The sequence below is a fragment of the Podarcis cretensis genome (genome assembly GCF_951804945.1).
Source record: "Podarcis cretensis genome assembly, chromosome: 12".
Classification (NCBI taxonomy): domain Eukaryota; kingdom Metazoa; phylum Chordata; class Lepidosauria; order Squamata; family Lacertidae; genus Podarcis; species Podarcis cretensis.
This window is the reverse complement of record NC_137181.1, coordinates 12271472-12296475: the sequence shown is the minus strand read 5'-3', so window position 1 is coordinate 12296475 and position 25004 is coordinate 12271472. Positions and strand designations below refer to the sequence as shown.

At 42.6% G+C, this 25004-nt stretch overlaps 1 protein-coding gene across 7 annotated transcripts in view; it reads right to left on the bottom strand.

The window, feature by feature from the left end:
- Window positions 1-25004, bottom strand: part of DPP6 (dipeptidyl peptidase like 6) — a 506101-nt gene that overhangs the window by 223320 nt on the left and 257777 nt on the right. The window contains exon 1 of one of the 7 annotated variants that reach the window (XM_079946664.1): window positions 10939-11450. The exons of the other annotated variants lie outside the window; for them this stretch is intronic. Coding sequence (XP_079802790.1) covers window positions 10939-10995 — 57 coding nt within the window. The 5' untranslated portion in view covers window positions 10996-11450. Of the gene's footprint in view, window positions 1-10938; window positions 11451-25004 lie in introns of those variants that run through there. 7 annotated transcript variants of the gene reach the window in all.

Sequence of the window (25004 nt, the reverse complement as noted above, 5' to 3'; positions counted from 1 at the left end):
GACTTTTTCCTCTTACCTGGAAACATCTATGATCAGAACTAACGAATGCATCAGTCTTTATTCTAGATATTTACTTCCTGCAAATACTTTTATCCAGTATTTGATTCATGGGCTTATAAAACAAGCACCACTAAGCATGCTGACTATGTGCTTATTTATTGCCTTTAAGTGACACTGAAGTTAATATGCATATTTGCCAATATAAGATGGCTAAATAAATACTGTACTTTTTAATGACAACCAGTGTTTCTGAGAGGCTGCTGAGTGTTCAAACAATAATGGTGAGCTGAGAAATGCACGACCTTTCCTACAGTGAAAGTCAGGAAAGGTCCATTAATCAATAAACATTTTACTAATGGACAAGCCTTATGTGCTAAATACTTTCAGAGGATATTTCAGTCAATTTCTCCTTGGATTTTATTCCTTGCAAATTCATGACTTGTTTTTCTTCCCCCTCCCACCTTGCTGCCACTGTGCACATGGTACAATAAAACTTGCCACTGTAAAGAAATGCAACCCGAAAGGCTGGCTGTGTAAAACCTTGCATTACACCTTAAGAGGAAAAGACCACAGGAAAGAAACAGACGTAATTCTCCTGAATCTTGTACTGATTAAGCTTTGTCAAGATTAATCTCTAAGCCTTTACTTTCAGAAGATCATCATTCTAAGAAATGACAGCATGTTGAACTTTTTCATTAACCGCACTAGAGTGAAAAGGAAGACCTGATTTTCTAATAGCGTAATAGTTTTTTCTGAAGGAGACTGCAATGTGAATTCCAGTAATACAGACAGGTCCACCCCTACTGTTAGGCAAAATGAGGTGACTGCCTCAGGCAGTGGATGGGGGGAGGCACACGGTGGTGGTGGATGTGTGGGAGGACAGAGCTATGGGTGTGCCATGTGACCTGCCCTTTAGCCCCGCCCCTGCCCTCAGATGTGGTGAGCAATGCTGCCCCATCACAAATGTTGAAGTAGGATTCAACTGCTACTCCAGTTGGCTTCTACAGTGGTACCTCGGGTTACATACGCTTCAGGTTACATACGCTTCAGGTTACAGACTCCACTAACCCAGAAATAGTACCTCAGGTTAAGAACTTTGCTTCAGGATGAGAACAGAAATTGCTGTATGTTGCCTATTATTGAGGTAGCTAGCTAATATATAAATATATTTAATTTGAATTGATAATTATAAACAAACCTTGGCTTTATATCTTACTAATAAATCACCATCTGATATTCAGAAAAAGTACTCCTATCTACTATTAGAAGTTTTCTTTATCCAATAAATGTTTTGTTAATGCATTTTTATCAATTAAATACATAGTTTGCATATTAATAAACAGTGATTCTGAAGCAAAATATTATTGGAAGAGATGAGAGATAGTTACAAGTCAGGGATTATGCAAAATTAAAGCTATGCTATGGGCTGTGTGTAATAAGCACAGCATGCATTCACACTCAACTCTACATTCATTATGGTATCTCTGCAGAACTATATCAACAATAAATCATCTGGTAAACTGCATACTCCCTTTTGTCATGGAATGCAATGGAATAACTCTAAGCATGCAGGCTGAGCTTGTGGTGAGGAAGCTCAGTCGAGTCCTATTTTGGTGAGTTCACATGGTGACAGAGAACAAAGGAGGAAATTTAACTTCATTCCTTCCAGGAGGTGAGGGGCTGTGACTTGTAGCTGAGTCTGGAAGTACAGATCTATGATCTTAATCCCTCAATGGATTAACTAGTCGTAAGATTGCTAGTCGTGTTTGACTAGAATTTCCCACAAAGTCAAGGGATGAATGTGAATAAGTGCAGTTGTTGTGTCCTTAGATTTCGTTTAGGAGGAGGACTAAGGGTGCAAGCACACATTACAAAGGAAACACATTGCTAGCTTTGGCCCGTTAATTTCACTTGGTCTGCTCTAGAGTTGGGATACAATGTATTGCTCCCAGCCCTGTGTTTGCCTTATGATGCTCATGTTAGCATAGGAAGCCACTTGCAGTGAGAATCACAGGTGAGATGAGATGATTATCCCTTTGTCTTCCCACCTGTTCTCCACTACAGCCTCTTCCCATCAAGACTAAAGGTTTCACAGAAGAAGTGGGCTTACTTCTGAGCTGAGGAAGAGAGATGTTGTGGGAGAAAGCGTGAGGCACAAAGAGCAGCAGTTGAAAAAGAGTGGAGTTATACGAAAGGAGAAGGTCAAAGTGAGAGATGATTGAAGGTGGTGGGCAGTGATATGTCGGGCCACGAGAGCAGAAAGATAGGATGTTTTCAAAGGTGCAGCATCACTATTTATGGCCTTGCACTGGCCTATCCTTAACTTCACACAGCCCTGTGCAGGAATAGGAAAAATAGAATGAGTGTCTTATCCTTGTCAGTTCTCACCGAGCTACATAAACTTGAGTAGTCAACAGTAGTTTAATTATTTAGGTACAAAAATATTTCTATAATGCTGTATCATTAAAATATATCACAGCGGTTTACAACAATATGAAAACATAAAACCATACAGCAAAACCATAAAAAGTTAAAAGCAAGTTAAAACCAAAGGAATTAAAAACAAGCACCAGTAGGCCATTTGTGGATGATGCACTCTTAATTGCCTGCATAGGCCTGGCAGAAAAGTTTCCAGCAAGCATTTAAATGTTGGCACTGAAGGTGCCTGCTGGAACTCTAATGGCAGGATGTTCCACAGGACTGGCCCGTGACTCTAAAGGCTTGGTTGTCAAAGGAGCTCTATCAATTCAGGGAATGGCGAGAAATGTTTCTTGACCAAGTGGCAAAGTCAAGAGAGCACCAAAAACTAAGGAATATGCAACCCTCCCGCCACTAAAAATCACATTTAGACTCTGCTTTCCTCAACACTGATTTTTTTTCTAATTTTTTGTACATATTATGGGCAGTTTGCAATGTTGCCTTTTTCTCCCCCTCTTCCCTTCTGAATGTCAACATCTCCAGAAGGACATTCACCTCTCTGTTTCATAACTACATTAAAACAGAGCCAAAAGTGGGATGTGGGTTTGGCAAAGAAACTTGGTACTCATAGGAAGGGACTCACCTCTGGGAGAGGACAGCCTCGGATTCAAGGCAATATTCAATAGGAGCCCTGAGATCGTAAGCTGTCAGGAGTAGAGACACTGACTTAGCAATCCTTCTGGGCCACCTACCTCACCTGACTCTAAACCAGCTTTTCCTTGGTCTCTCAGTGATTCAGCAAAAATGATGCTAAATTCCTTGGTATACCACTTGAAACTGTAGGTGAGGGGAGTCACAGTTTTCGCTGCCTCCTTCCATAAAACTCTGGTCATGTACAAAAAAAACATGCACTGTGATACAGGGACTTATTTTGTGTGTGTGGCCATCCCAAAATGCAACCCATTTCATTGGATGCATTATTGTACTGAAAGGACTGTCACATGCTTTTGCTAGATGCATAGCCTCTGCAGTTTTTCAGGGAACAAATGAATAAGTTGGTTATTGTAACCCACTGCAATGCATGCTCCGAGTTCCTCTGGCTTTTCTAGGGCTGCCATACATCTGGAATTTCCCGGACATAGCCAGGATCATAAAAAATGGTGTCAGATTTTTCAAAAATAGGATAAAATGTCTAAGGAAACTCGGGCATATGGCAATCCATATCAGAAGTGTTGATTGGTTTTGGCAATTTTCCTTTAAAAATAGCTTTAAAACATTTCTCTTGTATGGGATTTTTCAGAAAAAGCTCAACAACTTTGCCAAAGAAAAGCTCAATAACTTTTGTGTCGGTGTCCAGATTTTCACCTTTGGATATATGGCAACCCTACTTTCGGCACGCAGCCTTGCCACTTCATGTGGCTTTATTCTGTTACCACAAAGACAAGAAATGTTCTTTGTTAAGAAGGATAGTAATTTAAATCTCACTTTTTCTACCATACTGGGGAAGAGGGAGAGATATGTAGCTGTCTTCCATTCCTCTGTTTGTTTAACCTGAACTCTAATATGGGCAATTAGAAGGTAGGAACAAAAACCAACAAGCACCAATTTCGCATAGCCTTCTACTTAAGACTTTTATACAGTTCAGTTAGCCTTGCTGGAAAAAGGGGACATGCGTATATTGCTGCCTTAGAACCAGGCCCATCTGGCAGAAGTAACCCAAGCAATTGCTTGGGACGGCAATATGTTTAAAGGTGCCAACAAAGCACAAAGCGACCAAAAAGTTGTGATTCAGAGTTTATCTGTGGAACTGCAAATATATGTAACAAGCCGTACAGCTGCTCAGGGTAGCAAAATGACTTTGGCTGCCGCCTGCTTAGAGCATATGGGATGAAGCGACCAGTTTTTTTTTATTTATTCTACATAAACAGTGCTAATCTTTGCAGTACACTGCTTTTTGTTTTCTTTTTTTTAAAAAAGAAGGGTACTACTAGCTGAACTCCTAAGGGTATATACAAAGTTAACAGCTGCCTCCCTGCTTGCTCAAATGCAAGGATGCTCTCAAACTGTTGAAGAAAAATAGTAAATATGCCCCAGTAAGCATAATCTGTGACAGTGCAAGGGATTAAAATAAAGTGATCAGCCAATACTTACTGCAAGCTACACAGTTTACAGAAAGGGCATACAGTGGCTTCACCTTCCTGAAATCCACAAGACATGGTGCATCCTACCTACTTTCAACTGCAGTTTGGTTTGACCAGCAGGAGACACTCCCCAAATCCATTCCACAATTTAACTTCTTGGAAGGTTCACTGTATTCCGGCAGCAGGATTCTCTCCCTTCACAGTCATTCAACTAAAAAGCCCCATAGAGGCCTAGACACAACCCTAGGCCAGAACTTCCCAGACCCTCCAAGTGTCCCTATTTTCCAGGGACATCCCTGATTTAGAGAAACCACCCCAGTTTCTGATTTCATCCCGGAATGCCCCACTTTTCCTTAGGATGCCCCTATTTTCATTGGTGAAATGTTGGAGGGTATGGAGTTATCCAACCCCTTAGCCGCCTGAAGGCAATCCTGTAAAGGTAAGGCTGTTTTTGTTTAACATTTAATGTTTTATTATCTCTTTATATATGTTGGAAGCTGTCCAGAGTGGCTGGAGCAATCCAGTAAGATGTGTGAGGTATAAATAGTAAAATTATCATTTTGGAATGGGACATCCCTATTTTCATCAGAGAAATGTTGGAGGGCATGCCTTCAGTGAGAAGGACTCATTATGATTGTGTAGATTTCAGGGATGTGTTGCATGTCCCCCATTTCCACAATTGTCAGAGGGACTTGCAATGAATTTTGGCTTCCTTTGGACTAGTGAACACTGGAGACCTAAGGCATTTTTGTAACATTTGCAAATGTTTAAGCAGAGCATAAGGGAAGACACACATCCGACACTCCTACCAGGCAGCCGATGTATTACTTTATATCAGGTATCCCAGAGAGAAGCCCTGCACCCAAAGATGTGTCCTGATTACTTATAGCTCTCTATCTCTCTGTGCTTGCTTCTTCCAAATTGCTCTTCCTTCTGCACACCCTGATAGAAATCTCCTTGTATCAAGACTCTCCTAATTAGTTCCCATCAGCTAATTATTCTGGGCAATTAGCAACCAATGTTCCTAACAAAGGCATGATCAGTATGTAGTCTTTACAGGTGTCACTATGGTTTGCAGAAACTGGAAATTCAACACAATAAATGAAAATACATGTCACTATGGTTTGCAGAAATTATGTCACCAAGGCTTGCTTCCTTCCTTCCTTCCTTCCTTCCTTCCTTCCTTCCTTCCTTCCTTTTTTTTTTTTTTTGTCAGGGCCTGTGGATTTAGGTGGCCACAATTCTGCTTTACAGTCCTCTATTTGAAGGGCTGTCTGGGCCAACTTAGATTTAGGGATAAAGAACTGTAAGGGAGAGCTACAAGTTCCTTGAAGTTGCCCATCAATAGTCACCCGGAGTAAGCGGGCACACATATCACCTGGTCACAATATTTTCCATTTTGGTAAGGTGTACAGCAATTGTGTCTAAATTTGCATCTATATGTATAAATCAAAATATGCAAATGTTATGCAAATTTGTGCCCTCTTTTGGTTTCTGCTTTTCAGAATGTGGGTTTTTAAACTCACTGGCCTAGTTTGCACATAATACTAAACTATAGTTAGTCACTGTCATTGACAGAGTGTGTGGCAGAGGCAGGAGATCAGGGAGCTGACCCAGGAGACGGGACCAGAGATTAAGGGGTGTCATGACACCCACAAAGCAAGAGCCAGGGAAGGAGGCAGAGTCAGGGCAGACCAAGGCAGAGGAAGGGGTGCAGGATGTGGGGGAGGAAGAAGGGATGGGTCAGGTTGGGGATGGGTCAGTAGATTCCGAAACTTCCAACACCCGACTGTCTCCTAGAACCAGGAGGGGCTTGAAAATGGAAGAGCAGCAATGACTTCCGTGCAGGAGAAGTCAGAGGGGGGTACATAAGCCAGAGGAGGGGAGCCCCCTCCATTGCTGCAACTACTCCATAGGGCTCAGACCTGTGGACCAATGCCTAGAGGCTAGAAGTGCATGTATCCAGAGCATTATGGAAGCTGCTGTAAGTGTTTCTCTTGCCAACAAAGAGTTAACTAGATGGGTGCCTTCCTTATCTTGGACATGCTATGACAGTCATGTGCATGAGACTTCTGCACTCCCCACCACGCTTCTCCAGCACAGTCATTTTGCTTTTGCTTTCACCTTCAGCTAACCATGGTTACACATTATGTCAGCCTTTGCTTTCACCTTCAGCTAACCATGGTTACACATTATGTCTTAACCAAGTTGACATTCACCACCGGCCAACCCGTGGAGTCCAGGGAACATACATTGACAACTGAAATACATTTTCTTTTATGGACAGCAGGTCTGCGTAGTTCATGTGTTGTGCAAAAGATAAATTCTACGGGTTACTGAAAAATGGAGTGGAAAATGCCATCCCTTCCAAAGTCCTGAGTCCGGAGGAAGGAAACTCTGCTTTCAGTGTATTCCTCATATTTTTCCTGCAATGCAATCTGCTTTGCATGCAGCATGATGAGACATTCACCTCTAAATTCCAAGGCCACTTACACTTGTGTAAGCCCTACTGATTTCACTTGGGTGACTGTCGTATAGAGAGGGCTTTGCGTGACCAAACAATGGGGTTGCGGGCCTCTTAATGTTCTGCCCAAGTTAAGAACAAGAAAACTGCAGATCAGCAACGGTTTAAACTATCAGGCATGTTTAATTAAACTAGTGGTCTGAGTCATCTGGAGCTGAAGCTCCAGATCTTTACATTTCAATGCATACCCTCATGTTTAACTACTAAGACAGATCAAGGGTTTTTATGCAAAAGCATTTGGAGAATTAAGAAGGACAATATAATCACACCACCCCCTTGGCGCTACTTACTGGCCATTTTTAGTTTCCTTTTTGTATTGCAGAAAACCCAATTATACTTTAGCTAACTGTAATGCCTTAGTCCAAAAGTAATGGCATGATGGGGAATGCAAAAAGGGAAATGCTCACAATGTCTTATATGACAGTAACAGGGGCTTCTAAAGTAGGCATAATCTTCAGCACAGTTACATCAGTACTTCCATTGCATGACAGGCAATTTCTTCTCAATTAATTTCTATGTAAGGGGAGAGTGCCATTTCTTTAATACTAGATCTACCCCCCCATCACATATGCACACACAAGCACAAATCCACATGAAAACATTGAACTGTAGACCACTACAAATGACTTCTAAAGTATAATACCATTCAAAATATTTTTTTTTAATCTTTGCTTTTTTTCATGAAGGGGGAATATCCCAAAAAGAAGATGTGAATACTGGGAAATGGGGCTCTCAACTCTTACCAAGGGCTAATGCTTAGTTTATTTGTATGTTTGTTTGACATAATGATGTGACAGTAACATCATAGCTGAGAGAGTATAACTATCAGTACTTTTACTTGGAACATTACAGTACAGTTTCTCAGTTGCTCAGCAAACAGTTTTCATTTAAGAATTTCAACAACATCTCTCTTTTCCATCCAAATCCCATCCATGTTTACTTGGAAGTAAATCTCAATGATTTCAATAGGACTTCCAAGTAAAGCAGCAGCAACAACAACAACAGCAACAATTTAATTGTTTATACCCCACCCATCTGGCTGGGTTTCCCCAGCTACTTTGGACGGCTTCCAGCAAAATATAAAAAATAATAATAAAATGTGAGACATTAAAATAATGCACAGGGTTGCAGTCTGAGTCTGGGAATGAGTCGTGGCAGATCCGCCCTTACAGAAATACAGTTTTTGGTCTGTTTAGAAATATAGAGAGACTAGCTTCCTTTATATAAGAACAGCAACTTACATAAAGGAGCGGGGGTTGGCTGCCTATTTCTTAAACCAGAACTCTCAGAAGAAGGCCTACACACCATTTCACTGCCATGGAAACAGGATGAGCGATCTCAAGGATTGGACCAACTCCTGCTTCCTGTTAGCATATGGAAGCTTTGCACAGACACAGAATTCTTCAGCGTGTATAACAGAAATGAGGCTAAATCTAAAGTGAAGGGCACACAGGCAAAGTCCATGAATGATGCAAATGTTATTTCATTTGAGTCACTTTAGGTGGCAGCTTATTCACAAAGCTTTTAGCAGTAGGAGAGAGGGTCCATTAAGCAGCAGGAGGTTAAAGAAATGTTGCAAAACAAAAACAAAACAAAACCTCACAGTCCAAGGCCTTTTGTCTGTTGTTGACAAAAATAATAATCTTAATTTCAAGATTTTCAGCACACTTGATCTAACAGCAAGCCTGTTGTACAAAGAAACAATATTTTAAAAGAGAGCAAAAAAGTCAATGAAAGTTTTTTTGTTTGTTTAAATGAAAGGTGGAATTTCAGAGAAACAAAAGTGCGACAGGGATGGTGGAGGAGGATTGCTTCCCACTAAAGCAGAAAAGCTGATAAAGCTTTTTGCTTCAACAAAATGTCACCCTGAAAAGTCAGGTCCTTGTGTGCTATTTCTGATTGCACTGCACCTAATGAGGATCCAACCATCTGCTTTTCCAGCGTACCTTCAAATACAGACATATGCATTTGAGGGAGAGAGAGAGAGAGTGAGAGAGAAGAAAAGAAAAGATTGCAAATCTCAGCATATCACCGGAAGAAAACTATGTTAAGAATTAATTTGTGTCTGGGGAGATCTATTTTAATTGGTCCCCTGTGCTATCCTAGTCAATGACTAAAGCAGCATTGTAATCTCAGTGACAAAGTGCTGGTTCAGACGTAACCCTAAACTATGTTTTAACATTACAAGAGTGAACTGCAATGAGCCTGGGGCTCATGCGCCCCCCCCCCCGACACCTCCTGCAGTGCAGCCTCAAGGAAGAGTTTGTAAACTTAGACTCCCATTTTAAATTAACTGCAATTTGTGAACCCAGACAAAGTGTGGCTTAATCTTAATGCTGATTAATTGAAGCAAGCCAACTTCAAGCCACAGTTTCTGAAGCTGGCTTATTTCAACAAACTGTAATTAAAGATAACCACAGTTCAGACTTTGGATGACAGGTCAAACTGTGGTTAACCTAAAATGGAAATGGACGCTTCTGATCCCTTTGCAGCTGCACAGGAGAGGGTAGGGGGAGCATGCAAAATCTTGGGAGGGTGGACTAGGCTCATGGAAGTCCAAGAACGTCTGGAAGGCTGCAGGTTCCAGCATCTTGGTGCTAAACCATGGTTTATGCCTTACATCTGAACACGGTCAGTGAAAATGTAAGAATGTGAAACCTGGAACAGATGGGTTAATCCTTCAGTTTCCAGTGGAGACTGTGCTACATGTGAACACAGTGAGGGATGGCAGGGCTTATTGGGGGAGGAGAGGAAACTCTACTCTGTTCTGCTTCTGTACAGAAGCCCCCTCTGAAATGTTTGCAACATTCAGCTGCATCTCAGGTGTCTTTTCCTATATGTCAGCTATCCTTATCCTTGCCTATTACTCAGGACCAATGAAGTGGCTGTTGCTTTACCAGCAGTGAAAGTTGTTTCAATTGAGTCAATAAGTCAAGCTGAGAAATACTCATTTTATGAAGTGGACCAGAAAAAACAATCATCCATCTGCTGGTACAAGTATATGGAGGCGATTCTTAGGTCTGACGACTTCTTCTTCTTCTTCTTCAACTGGCCTTTCTCCTGTGCATTTAACAACGGCCCAGGCACACACAAATTAAACAGCTGGCATGAAGCTAAATAGCAAAGGGAAGGAAGGAGAAGCTTCACCTGCTAAATTCCAGTTTGTCAGGGTTGCTGTATCACTATACATGAGAAGCCAGGGAGTGGGGATGTGGCAGTCCTGCTGAGTGTATGAAGACAAATATAGAATGTAGGTAGGGGTTCAGGATGGCTTAAATAGTCTGTGATTTCCCATTAAGAAAAGCTTAATTAAATTTGGACCATGATTGGAACAGGGTATCTCTATAGTTGCTCACACTTCATTCTTGAACAGAAACAACAATGCTAGGTGGTGGTTTTACAGGTACAAGGAATGCATGGAAAATGCTTTCGTTAGTCCAGGCACAACTTGGGGAAAGGAGAAATAAAGTAGTTAGGATGTCTACCCTTGTTAGCAAGCTGCAGATGCAGAACTGGGTTGATTCTAACAGGAAGAGACCCTCTCCCCACCCTTTGTCCCGCCTGGCAGTGTACAGTTAAACACAAAATACCCAGTAAGGTCCTGCACAAAATGCTCCTGCTCTACACATAACATGGGGCTAGAGGCATCATATTAATACACACACACACACACACACACGTATTTATAGAGAATAGGCACATAACAGAATAAGTAGAAAACAGCACTGGCTTGATGACTTGTATAGAAACACTAGTCACCCTCTGCCATAAATGAAAAGCTAGCAAGCAAGCAAACAAACAAACCAAGAGGCATACAAATCTCTACGCTGCTCAAAAGAAAGTCAACAGCATTACCTGTTCTTGTTGCTGGACTGATTTCCCTGAAGCACTTTGCTCCTTAGCTGTTGTCATGTTCACCTACTTGTGCCCACTGCAGTGGCAAACAGGATTTCACAGGTCTGTGTGTATGTGGTTGCTTGAGTGTGCGTGCATGAGAAAGAGAGAAAGAGAGAGAGAGAATGTGTGTGCGTGTGTGCGTTCAACTGTGCAAGTGTTTCGAGTCACAAAAGCTAAAGGAATACAGATGAGTAACTAGCCCATCACTTAATCACCAGCTGAGAGAGCGGCTCTCTTCTCCTTCCCAATTAAAAATTTAATACCGCCAAAATATATACCACCCTTAATCTCTACCCCCTTCTCTCTTCCTCTGTTCTTTCTGCCTCTAAAATTTAAATGAGGAGAGCGAAAGAGGAGAAAGGAGGATGCTGAGAAGGCTTCTTCAATTAGCAACAGCCTCCGCAATCGTCACAGAAACAATAACTGCTTGGCAACCAGGAACTGGCAGCTCGGAGCTAGAAGACCGCGATGTGGTACTCCTCTCCCCCCCCCCCTCCACAGCCAGTTGAGGACTGGTGCTGCGCATGCTCACGGTTAGCATTGTAGCAGAAATGTGCAGGGGATAGCTCCAGCAGCCAATTTAAACTCCCGGCATTTGCAATAAGGAATCAATAGGGACAAATGCTGAGCAGGCACCTCAGATAAGCTGCCCCATTATTACGCTCACTCACTCTCAAGCCTGATCACACAGAATAAGCAGCTGTGCTGTGGCTCCTTTTAAAGAAGCCACATGGAGTATTCCCCATGGAGTGATCTGTTTGTGCGCACCCAGCTGTTTTCACCTTGCCACTAGTCAGAGCACATGTTACAGTTCCCCACAGGGGTCACTCACACAGTAGCAATGCCAATTTCAATGACTTCCTTGTGGTAAGCGTTACGTGCGTTGTGGACCACTGTATGCACTAAAGTACCATGCACAGCACAGGATGATTAATCAGAAAAGCAACAAGGGGGGGGGGAGACCCTATCTAACTTCTTAAAGATTTTTTGTAAAAATAGCAACAGAACAAGTTCTCCCTTTCAAAACAGTCATGTACATAAAGTTAAGCCAATTTACTTTGGATTAATAAAAACAGAACTGCTATGGACTATTTTGTATTCATGGCAATTAGTAGAGAGAAGAATCTCCATGAAACCAATAAGCATGCATTGGAAGTGCCCAAATAATATCCATACTTCTATTTCATTGCTATTGCAAAAAAAGGGAGATGGGTAAAGGAAGTCTCCCAGAACTTAATTAAAGCCAAGGTCCAGGACCAGAATCAATGACAAATGACAAGAGGGGGGAAAGTTACACATCTCCTTTCCTCTCACTTATCTTCTGGTTCGCAAACACTTTAATTTTATTAAACAGATAATGTAAAGATCCACACAACTGAGTGTCATATGCAGCTTGAACTGAATACAGTAGCTATAATTATTAGGTCTGGCAAATTCCACCCTGTCCTCCTCAGCTAGAACTGTAAATTTGCTAGCAAGGGCCAAATACAAATGTTTTTTGGGGGGGTGGAAGACCTTTTTTTCCCCTTCTTTTTTTTAGAGTGGCTCATAATTATTGTGCACTTGCAATTCATTTCCAAGAAAGATGCACATTCTTGCAACACCACTTTGGAATTATAGTGCAAGGAAAAGGAACACTGCACCTTGTCTAAGGTAACCTTCTGACACTCCCTTTTCTGCCATGTACAACATGGTAGCTTCCGGGGGCAGAGCATCAGCAGTAGTGTCCCCCATCAGATAAGTGATGTTAGCTGACTGGAAGGAGACACCAGCAATTTCTGCAGATTTTTTCCAGGTAAAAGGCAGTGTGAGTTACAGTGTGAGGGGTGGAAGTGGAGACTGAATTGTGAAGACTATGCAGTGGTTGTTGGACTGGCGTGGTGGTTGAGTGCACAAAAGAAACTGGACGGCATCACAGGATTGCCACAAACCACTGTTTTGTAGTCAGTCAGTACCTGCATCTCTAACTGTCATGGCCCTGGCCTCAAGCTCAGAGTTGTTGCAGGAGGTACTGGCCTCTGGGGCTTCTGTACCACCAGCTGGAGAATTGAAACTGAGCTCAAGATGGATGGTTTAAAGCCAGGGGGATGGGTGGTTTAAAGCTCCAGCCAGCATGAAGGAAAACTCCTTCCAGCTATAAGAAAAACTCCTAAACCTCCACTGCCTTCTGAGATATACCCAGGAGAAGAAAAGTCAAAGAAGCAAACCCTACACAAATCAGGAGTAGAGTCCCTAAGACGGTTGGATGGCCCCTTGTACACCTCCTTCCAGCATCTCCCATAGCCAAGCTAGTGCCAGGCATATTGGTCTGCTTCCCTTTGGACCATATCAGTGAGGCTGAGAGGGGGATCTTGTCATCTGGGCAGCTCAAGACCTCCATACTTGTGCCCCACAGAGGTCACTTTAGTGCTGCTAACTCAGTGGTTTGACGTTGTCCCTGGAGGCACACTCCATTCTCTCTCAAGACAGATGGATGCCAACAATGATACTTTTCTGCACCCATTGCCTATGCTTGTTTGTTCTTATTTTTGAGTATGCATCAAACTCTAGTCTGTGAAGCCTATAAGCCAACAGGTAATGTCCTTCTCACCTCTAAGCCTACTGGGCATCCATGCACTGGGTGCAATGCTTCAACAAAGTTGTCATGAGCACTTTGTGCTGGTTACTCTGTTCAGTGCTACATCGGCTTAAATAAAGTACTGGCCTTCCTTTACTCCAGAATCTCACTTTTGTGTAGATGCAAATAAATTCTAGAAAGCGGACATGGGCTCTAGGTTTAGGAGGTCCTTTGCCATCAGCTTCTCCTCACTAATAGTGCCTGCTTGCTTGCCAGGAAGGAAGCTGGCAAGTAAGTAGGCAGCAGTTATTTCTGCTTCTTCTGCTACTGAGCTTTCCAGAAACCAAGGAAAAGGAAGGGTTGGCAGGGGGAGTGAGCAAGTGGCAATGGATCTATAGGGCAGTGTTTCCCAACCTTGTGCCTCCAGCTGTTTTTGAACTACAACTCCCATCATCCCTGACTAGCAAGACCAGTGGCAAGGGATGATGGGAATTGTAGTCCAAAAACAGCTGGAGGCACAAGGTTGGGAAACACTGCTATAGGGTACTCTTGGCAGTGAACCGCCTGCAAAGGTGTGGGTTTCAGTAGGTTGTCCAGTTATGCCAACTCCTGGCACTAGTGCCATAGCTACGCATTTCTTTGAGTATTAATCGACTCTGTTAGTCTTGCATTCAAAATTATATTGGGGGCAGGGAGAGGGGATATTTACATGATATCAACTAAATCTCATTCTAATAAGAATAAATCCCAAACAGCTTGGTTCTTAACCCACTCTGGGATGCCTTCTGGGCAATGAAGAGTGGGCTATACATATTTTTAATAAATAACCCAAACACAATTCCAGAAAAGGCAATGTGGTTGAGGCCTATATATATTTAGGGATTAATACATGCACTCATTGTATTCATCAGAGAGACATGTGACAGACCTGCCACCATTAACATTTGACTAAAACAGCCCTTAGCTTATACATGTGTGTGCATGTGTGTTATTATATTTAGAGGGTTCCACATAGCCAACTCCCAATAACACTGAGTGGTAAATAAGGAATTTTAGAAGATAAGCTCCAGTATTAGGAACACATTAAGCAGACACAATGTACAACAAGTGTGTGTGGGGGGGTGAGCACTGCACTCACTAAATAGGTGCAATTCCAGAGGCATCGAATGCCTATATTTCAAAGCAGATGGTAGTCTAACATCATGACATCCTACCCAGCTTTAGCCACCTCATGGTGTGACCCGCACAGTGAGATCTGAATGGAGGGTTGGAGTGGTAACAGGTAGAAAGGTGTTTGCAAAGCTTAGCCTGTATCTAATATCGCCAGGAGGGTGAAGCTTAAACAGAAGGGCAGGAGGTACTGCTTTATACAGTAGGAACATGGGAAGCTGTCTTATACCAAAAGCCAGATTGCTCCAGTATTGCTGACAAGCAGTGACTCTCCAGGGTTTCAGGCAGGTAACTCTCTTAGCCCTACCTAGAGATGCCAGAGGTGGAACCAGGGATATTCTGCATACAAAGCAGTACTGCTTTGTGTAGTCCCAATATTTGAATTCTGAGCATTTCATATATTTTCTTAAAAAGTACAGTGGTACCTCAGGTTAAGTACTTAATTTGTTCTGGAGGTACGTACTTAACCTGAAACTGTTCTTAACCTGAAGCACCACTTTAGCTAATGGGGCCTCCCGCTGCTGCTGTGCCACCGGAGCACGATTTCTGTTCTCATCCTGAAGCAAAGTTCTTAACCTGAAGCACTATTTCTGGGTTAGCGGAGTCTGTAACCTGAAGCGTATGTAACCTGAAGCGTGTGTAACCCGAGGTTCCACTGTATGACCAATTTGATTATTTTGAAGGCAAGGTACTATGTGACTATTAAAACACACGTTTGAAATTCCCAAATGCAGAGCAAAGCATTTGATCCTGTTCATTTACCTTACTGCCATTCACCAATCTAGAAATCTCTGCTAGTTCTAGAAAGCGTTACTTCTGCGCAAGAAACTGGATTATCCTGGCTGTTCCATGTACCACATACCACAATTGGAAATGTCAGTATAGAGGCCAGGAACCACTTTGGGGGGCTAGCTGCTTTCATGGACCTATTTGTAAAGCCGAACGAAGCCATAGAAAACTTTTGAAACAAAAGGCCATTCCTTAACTGGCATTGTGATTTGGGACTTGGAGCCCCATGAAGTGCTTTATACTGTAACAGTGAGGCTCCTATTGTAAGTTAGGTCTTACAGTTACCGCTATTCAGTGTGCAAAATGATTTCTGCGTCATGGTGGAGGTAGGAGAGAGGCAAACAATTCCATGATTGTTTTCCCGTATATTCTTTCAGCTTTCCATTTGTTCCACAGCAACATTTTCATTTAGCTCCTTCTCTGAAGAAAACAATAATAAGGGGGAGAAATCGTTCTGCTTTTGAGAACATACAATGCTAGCCCTGCACTTTTCTAAGACTGGAATGGCATTATTGCAGTACTTCTCAAAGGCTCATGAATAAACTGAGAATACATGGGATAAGAGGAAAGATACTCTCATAGTTCAGCAAACTGTTAAAGAGCAGGAAGCATAAATAAACGAACACGTCTCACAATGGACAGACATAAGAAATAGGTTCTATATATCAGAGCTGCAGCTTTTTAACTTATTCATAAATGAACTGGAGTTAAGGGTGAGCAACAAGCAGTCAAGTTTGCTGATGACACTTCAGTAAAAACAAGAAAGAGCCATCAGGATATGTCTCCAAAGTAAATAGGCGTTGAAATACCAAATGGGATTCAATGGGATTCAAATGGAGAGTGAAGCACATGAACAAGACATAAATAAATCATAAATCCACATATACAATGATTGGAGCTGAAGTGGTGATGAGAGACCAGGAAAGAGATGTTGGGATCATGGTGGATAGCTCAATGAAAATGTTGACCATGTCTGCAGAAGCTGTGAAAAGGCAAATTTCATTAGGGAAGGGATGAAAAATAAAACATCTCAAGTCATACTACCTTTGTTCAATCTCTCATGAGGCCATACTTGGAACACCATGTTCTGGTCCTCAAAAAAGATATTGTAGAGCTGGGAAAGGTGCTGAAAGGTTCAGCAAAAATCACCAAGAGGCTAAAGTAATTTGCCTGTGAGGAACGGTTGCAATGTTTGAGGTTTCATGGTGCATAAAAGGGGTGAATAAGAGGGGACATAACAGAAGCGTATAAAATTATTCATGCTGTGGCTAGGGAAGGTTTTCCCCTTCTCTCATAGTACTAGAACATTCAGCCATCCAATAAAGCTGAATTTTGGAAGACTCAGTACAGACAGTAGGAAGTACTTCTTGACATAGCACATAAACTATGGAAGTCATTACTACAAGATGTGGTGATGACCAGCAACTGGTGGGTTATTGACTGATTGATTGATTGATTGATTGATTAGTTAATTTCTGTACTGCTTGATATATTAAAAATATACAAAAAAACTTAAGTGGTGTACAGACAACTTTACAAAATATTACAAAATACACACATATGAAAGTGCTGCATTAATACAAAGTTACACACACATATCAGTTTATTTTCCTTTGACACACCCTCCCTCTCAGTCTCCGGGTTTTCATTCCGGGTCCAAACAAACTCTCAGCTCATCCACAAAAGTCTCACAATGAGAAGAGGTCCTAGAAGCAGTAGACATCACCTTAGCCTCTCTCTCAAGATCTGCCTTTTATGGGCGAGCCCGGGGTAGATGGTACTTCCCCAGGCTGCCCACAGCTATGTCCCATTCAGCTGCACCCTCCACACTCAGTTCCAGGTACAGCACATTTGAGTTTCCCAGGGGGTCCAAAGGATGGGAAGAGGGGCCCCCTCCACTCACAGCTATTTCTTCACCTCTCCTCCTCCAGATGCTTTACTGCCCCATGGCAAGGTTTGCTTTTTAGATAAATTCATATGACTACTAGTTATGATAGTCATGAAGCGCCTCCAGTATTGAAGGCACTATATCTCTGAATACCAGCGGCTGGGAGGGGGCTATTGCACTCATGCCCTGCTTGCAGGCTTTCCCTAGAGGCATCTGACTGGCCACAGTGAAAACAGGATAATGGACTAGAGGGGCCTTTGGCCTGATCCAGCAGATCTCCCGTATTCTGAAGACTTGGGTGCTCTACCCACTCCTAAGCTTACGTCTTGGGGAGACCTGTTAGAATTCCTGATCATGATTGCAGTCATGGGATTTTTGTCTTTCACATGACGTTATATGTTTTGATTCCACAGAGTGGGAAGTGATGGAGACAGGATGTTTGTGTTATGGTGTTCCGTGATGTAGGACTATTGTCCTTTGTCCTTTTTCTCTTTGCTGATGCTAGAGAGAGAGAGGGAGCCACGTTGCAGTGCTCTGTGTGTGTTTATATGTAAATAAAGTAGATTAGCCAAAATGCTGAGTTACTGAGGTCTCTCATGCAAGGTGCGCAAACTCTGTGGATCCCTAAGTGTACTGGTGTCGGTTGGTATCAGTTGCTGTGATGTTCGAGCTAAAGAAAGCTTATGAAGCTCCTGAACAATCGACCAGGAGGGAGAGAACACACCAGTCAGGCATGTGTCTCTGCCAGGGTCCTACTCGAGTGTAGGCTGAACTCCTGACAGGGCCCATTCATCACTTCCATAGGTGACCAGGTTGAAATCCTTGCATGTGGTTCAGTGCATGCAGCTTTGTTTACAGATCTGTGGACTGGGTCACGAATCCAACAATGGAATTAGAAAAATGACATAACAGGACATGGATGACGCCAACTAAAACAACACACAGGAATGTATCGTTGTATAAAGGAACCCTCTTGAAAATCAGATCGGGATGACAGGACAAGTGTCACTATCGCAAGTACAGTGTGAATCAATGAGAATCTGCTGCTAGGGGACAGTCATTCGTTTGTCTTTGGTTGCTGAGAGGAGGGAGCCTTCATCCATTTGATTCGAGATCCTATCTTTCTTTGAATGTTTGTATCCTCCCTGCCAAATAACCCCATGTATTACTCACCCCCAATGGTGACCCACTGCACCGTTTGAGAAACAATACCTTACAGATAAAAAAATATGACAGTAATAACATGTGGATGCAACAGAAAGCCTGGAATACTTTGTGTTAAGCTTCGTGCACACACATCTTCACACCTGAGAAAGGCAGCAAGTATTCATAGCTATTACCTAGCTGCTACCTCCCACTCAGCTTGCCAGCCTATAAATCTTACTCATGCTGGTGGAGCAGACATCTAATAAACATTTATCCAGACTCACAAAGTCATAGCCATCCATTAACATGTGTGGCTATTTTTAAGGGCTTTTGTTTCCATTAAGTAAGTATATTGTGCTCTAAAGGAGGAGAAACGCAGCACGATTTAATGAGGTTTATCTTGCATTAGCCTTGCCCCTTCATACGCATTCATTATTCTGCCTGGTTCTGCTTCTGAAATACCTTGATTCAGTATAATAGGGCAGGGGAAGGAATCAAGCCCTCTCTGGTTCGGAGATTAAATCTGATAACACCTTTGTTTACTTCTTACATTCCTGACTCATTGCCTTCTTCAGTGCTCTTCACTCCAGTGCACAGAACTGTATTTACACCCCTGTTTCTTTAAGCCTTTCAATATCCACTGCTTTTGCAAAGCGTTTCCCACACCATGATTAATTCACTCATCCCAGTGCTCTCTGCTACAGCTCCTCTACCTGTTTCTCCCTCATCCTTTATCTCTCTTAGTCCTCTCCATTTCTCCCCCTCTGTGACCACATTTGCAACTCCAGTGGGCAGGGACCATATGCAAATGGGAGTGTTCTGCAAAGCACCTTGGCAAGAAGTTGGCACTAAATAAATGATGTGTTAATACATGTTCTCATTAATATTCCATTAAGTTCATTACAGCACATATAAATGTTCACGCAAAATTTGACCTCGGGGATTTTGATTAGCTGGACCACTAGCACAGCCAAGATCAACTGAGTCACAATAATTCCACTTCCTTGAGGAAGAAGCCTCTGCAAATGCATAATGTAGAAGACAGGTAGCCATTTATTTCTCACATTTTTTTTTCTCCCAGAAGCCCCCCAGCTTTACGACCCACCTGATGCATGCATCCCTCTGGTGTCTAGGGCTTACTGGAACCTTCGCTTGGGAAAGAGGAAGGTTAATAGAAAATACCAAATGAAATCTCCACACATCCAAACATCTTTATTTAGAATTTGTGTCTTAAACACGATCCTTTTCAGCACTTCAGTGTAAAATGCACAGATGCCCCCATACAGAACTACCATATGCACTTGGCATGCACTATTTCCGATGCTGGTAGCTTAGACCAAGCTGGCAGCTTCCTCTCGGCTTCCTGTGTCTGTTCCAGCTGGTATGACCTTGACAGCTGTAACACAACAGGAGTCTAGTTGTGGCTTGCATATTTATGCTAGGGAGACTTCTGAGGCATCTTACAAATTCACTGGCAGCCATACAAACTGCAGGGGGGAGAATTCAAAGGGTAATTGTCATATAATGCCTTTATTATGACCAAAAGGTAGTGATGCTTCAGGAATACGATTTCTGTGAATTCTGGTGCAAGGTGACCTGCACTTCACCTCCTGGATCAAATTGTGAGAGCCAGGATGTTGTTATGACCTTATTCTGATAACTTCTCCAAATTTTCAATGCAGTTTTTGGTTCCTGAACCATATCAAAATGCATTTATTTGGGATGGAATTTTAAGAAATGCGTATTTTGAGAGAAATTTATATTTTGTTATAGAAAAAGTTCAAAAATATACAATTGTAAGTTTTCATCTGATTTTCTTTTTAAAAAACCCAATCCTACATATTAATATTTAAATGGAGTGTAATGAATTAACACGTAGAAAAACTGCACAGACTGGAAATGGATGGATCCATCCATTTCTGATGAGCCACCTTTCAAGTTCCCCACCTGTCTTTTCCAGGACACATGTTGCGTTTAAAAATGTTGAGGGAATATTATATTTCTGGCCATGACAAAGCTCCGCAGCCTGCAGCTTATAACAAGGTGGAGAACAGGAGGCATAACATAGACTTTGTTAGGTGAGAACCTGCTACCTGCAAAGCCAATTCTGGATTGTACCAAAGGCTCTTGGGAATGGCAGTTGTCCCTTTGGAAGTAAGATGAAAGCCAGCACTGAGTATTAGCAGGCTCTAATAAAGGTGTTATACTGATTACTGAACTGTGCACTGGAGTTAGAATGTTTCCACTCTACCAGAGAACATGAATGACAGATATTTTTCATGGATGGCTCCATCGTAGCATTTTTGGCATTTGGGGGAAGAGAAAAACTGGCATGGAAAAACATTCTGGGGAGAATTGGTGAGGAGCACTCTTTCTCTCAATTTTTGCCCTTCCTGACACTCAAATGAAGGGATGTACAAGTCCCCTCCCCACTTTAGGGGCACAAAAATGCCTCCTTACCTTTGCAACCCATTAACGGGTGTGGAGGCACCTACTGATCAGTGGTACAGTCAAACCTCAGCTCCTGAACGCCTCCGTTTTGGAACATTTCAGCTCCCAAATGCCAAAAACCTGGAAGTACATGCTCCGGTTTTCTAACGTTTTTCGGAAGCAGAACTGTCTGATGCAGCTTCCGCTTCAGTGCAGGAAGCTCCTGCAACCAATTGGAAGCTACACCTTCATTGTCAAACATTTCGGAAGCTGAATGGGCTTCCGAAACAAATTACGTTCAACGACCAAGGTTTGATTGTGTTCCTTAGTGCTTTTGGCACTAGGTACGAAGATCATGGCTACTGATCCCATACCTCCTGGCAAATACAAGGGGAAGAAATGGAGGCAGTGAGAGATTTTACTTTCTTGGGCTCCATGATCACTGCAGATGCGACAACAGCCATGAAATTAAAAGACGCCTGCTTCATGGGAGAAAAGCAATGACAAACCTAGACAGCATCTTAAAAAGCAGAGACATCGCCTTGCCAACAAAGGTCCGTATAGTTCAAGCTATGGTTTTCCCAGTAGTGATGTATGGAAGTGAGAGCTGGACCATAAAGAAGGCTGATCGCTGAAGAATTGATGCTTTTGAATTATGGTACTAGAGGAGACACTTGAGAGTCCCATGGACTGCAAGAAGATCAAACTTATCCATTCTGAAGGAAATCAGCCCTGAGTGCTCACTGGAAGGAGAGATCGTGAAGCTGAGGCTCCAATACTTTTGCCACCTGATGAGAAGAGAAGACTCCCTGGAAAAGACCCTGATGTTGGGAAAGATGGAGGGCACAAGGAGAAGGGGACGACAGAGGATGAGATGGTTGGACAGTGTTCTCAAAGCTACCAACATGAGTCTGACCAAACTGCGGGAGGCAGTGGAAGACAGGAGTGCCTGGCGTGCTCTGGTCCATGGGGTCACGAAGAGTTGGACACGACTAAATGACTAAACAACAACCACTAGCTGAGCAAAGGAACCAAACTAAAACATCATAGTGACACCTAGTGGTAATGTACAAGCATTGTAAGCACTATTTCAATATTTAAAGGGCCAGTGAAAGTGACCTACTTAAGAGAGTGGATTCAAACTTCTAACCTATTTATAATGATGAGGTTCTATTTTTTGCATGGATTCTTGCAATGCACATACACACCACATCTTATCGAGAGAGAGCTTCATCTTCACTTTCAGAGCAACTCAGAGGTAGCCCTACTATATGTAGTGAGTGTTACTCCCTAGCCGGTGCATTTACAATTGCAGTCTCAAATGCCTGGAGACCATGAACAAAGAGACACACACCCCCTTTTAAGGGAAGGCTATTTTTACCCCAGTCAAACCATATTAGGAAGAAAAAAAACCCACAAGGGATTATGTCAAATTCTATTCTAGGGACATGGTTCAAAAACATTGCTGAGCGAATAAATGCTCAAGAAATAACTAAATAAAACATTTTACAGTTCAGCAAGAAGTTCAGTTCTATTCATTGGGTTTGACTAGAGACAATGGTTACCTTTCCCAGCCTGATGCTGGTGTGAGTGAACCACTGAACTGAAGGCTGGATGGCAGACACTCTCTGAACCAGAAACCACAGCACCAAGGACCATAGAGTGGGAGCCAAGACCCCCACAAATGCCTTCCCATGAGCCCGAGGAACCAAATGTCTTGCATAATACCTCACTAGTGGTGCTATGTATCACATTGCACAACTGGCACGACTTGTGCAACTGGCATGCTTGTGCAACAGGAATTTCCCCCTTTCCTGCCCCCATACAAATTTAGGAGGTGCATCATAATAATAATAATAAATTTTATTTATATCCCGCCCTCCCCAGCCGAAGCCGGGCTCAGGGCGGCTAACAACAATAAAACAGTGCAAAAGTACAGCACAAACAACACTCTAAAATCATTCATTATAAAATTAATTAAATTCAAGCCACTGGCCACCATTGGGCCAGAGCTCAGCGAAGATTGCCGAAGGAGGGAGTCAGGCTGTGCCCTAGCGAAAGGCCTGGCGGAACAGCTCTGTCTTGCAGGCCCTGCGGAAAGATGTCAAGTCCCGCAGGGCCCTAGTCTCTTGTGACAGAGTATTCCACCAGATCGGAGCCACAGCTGAAAAAGCCCTGGCTCTGGTTGAGGCCAGCCTAACTTCTCTGTGGCCTGGGACCTTCAAGATGTTTTTGTTTCTCTGTGGGGCATACCAGGAGTTTCTCTGTGGGGCATACCAGGAGAGGCGGTCCCGTAGGTACGAGGGTCCTAGGCCGTATAGGGCTTTGAAGGTTAAAACCAGCACCTTAAACCTGATCCTGTACTCCACCGGGAGCCAGTGCAGCTGGTATAGCACCAGGTGAATGTGATCTCGCAGTGAAGACCCCATAAGGAGTCTCGCTGCAGCATTCTGCACCCGCTGGAGTTTCTGGGTCAGCCTCAAGGGCAGCCCCACGTAGAGCGAGTTATAATAATCCAGTCTGGAGGTGACCGTTGCGTGGATCACAGTGGCTAGGTCAGGGCGAGAGAGGTAAGGAGCCAACTGCTTAGCTTGGCGGAGATGGAAAAATGCCGCCTTTGTTATAGCTGCAATCTGCGCCTCCATGGAAAGGGAGGTGTTGAAGATTACACCCAAACTCTTAACGGACGGTGCTGGCACTAATTGCGCCCCCGCAAGAGATGGGAGTTGCCCCCCCAATCCCATATCGTCCCGTCCCAGCCACAGGACCTCTGTCTTCGAAGGATTTAGCTTCAACCGGCTCCCACGTAACCATCCAGAGTGTAAAATATTTGGGGATTAATATGACAGCTAAAAATATGAATTTATTTAAAGATAACTATGAGAAATGTTGGAAACAAGTGAAAAAAGACTTAGAAATCTGGTCAAATTTGAAGCTTTCCTTGTCTGGTCGAATAGCAGTTATAAAGATGAATGTATTGCCTAGAATGTTGTTTTTGTTTCAAACTTTGCAAATTGTGGACAAGATGGACTGTTTCAAGGGTTGGCAGCAAGATATTTCTAAATTTATCTGGCAGGGCAAAAAGCCCAGGATAAAATTTAAGATTTTAACTGATGCAAAGGAAAGAGGGGGATTTGCCCTGCCAGATTTGAAACTTTATTATGAATCAGCAGCTTTCTGCTGGTTAAAGGACTGGCTGCTTCTCGAGAACACAGACATTTTGGATTTGGAAGGATTTAACAATTTCTTTGGGTGGCATGCATATTTGTGGTACGACAAGGTTAAGGTTCATAGAGGTTTTAAAAACCATATTGTCAGGAAAGCATTGTATAATGTCTGGACTAAATATAAAGACTTGCTGGAGAACAAAACTCCAAGGTGGCTGTCACCAATGGAGGCAAAAGCTTTGAAAAAACTTAACATGGAGGCTAAATGGCCAAAATATTGTGAAATTTTAGAACAGGAGGGTGATAAGTGGAAATTGCAGAGTTTTGAAAACCTAAAAGATAAAGTGCGAGACTGGCTTCATTATTATCAAATACTGGAGGTCTATAAGTTGGACAGGAAAATTGGCTTTCAGGTGGAAAAATCAAAACTGGAAACAGAATTGTTAGAATCCAAAACTAAGAATTTTTCAAAAATGTATAACTTGCTGTTGAAATGGAATACACAGGATGAAACAGTTAAATCAGCTATGATTAAGTGGGCACAAGATATTGGTCATAATATTATGTTCGCTGACTGGGAAAGGTTGTGGACCACCGGTATGAAATTCACGGCATGTAATGCCTTGAGAGAGAATATTATGAAAATGATCTATAGGTGGTACATGACCCCAGTCAAGCTCGCAAAAATTTACCACTTAACAGATAATAAATGTTGGAAATGTAAAGAAAATGAAGGTACATTTTTTCACCTCTGGTGGACATGCCCAAGGATTAAGGCTTTCTGGGAAATGATATATAACGAAATGAAAAAGGTATTTAAATATACCTTCTTGAAGAAACCAGAGGCCTTTCTCCTGGGTATGGTAAGCCATGTGGT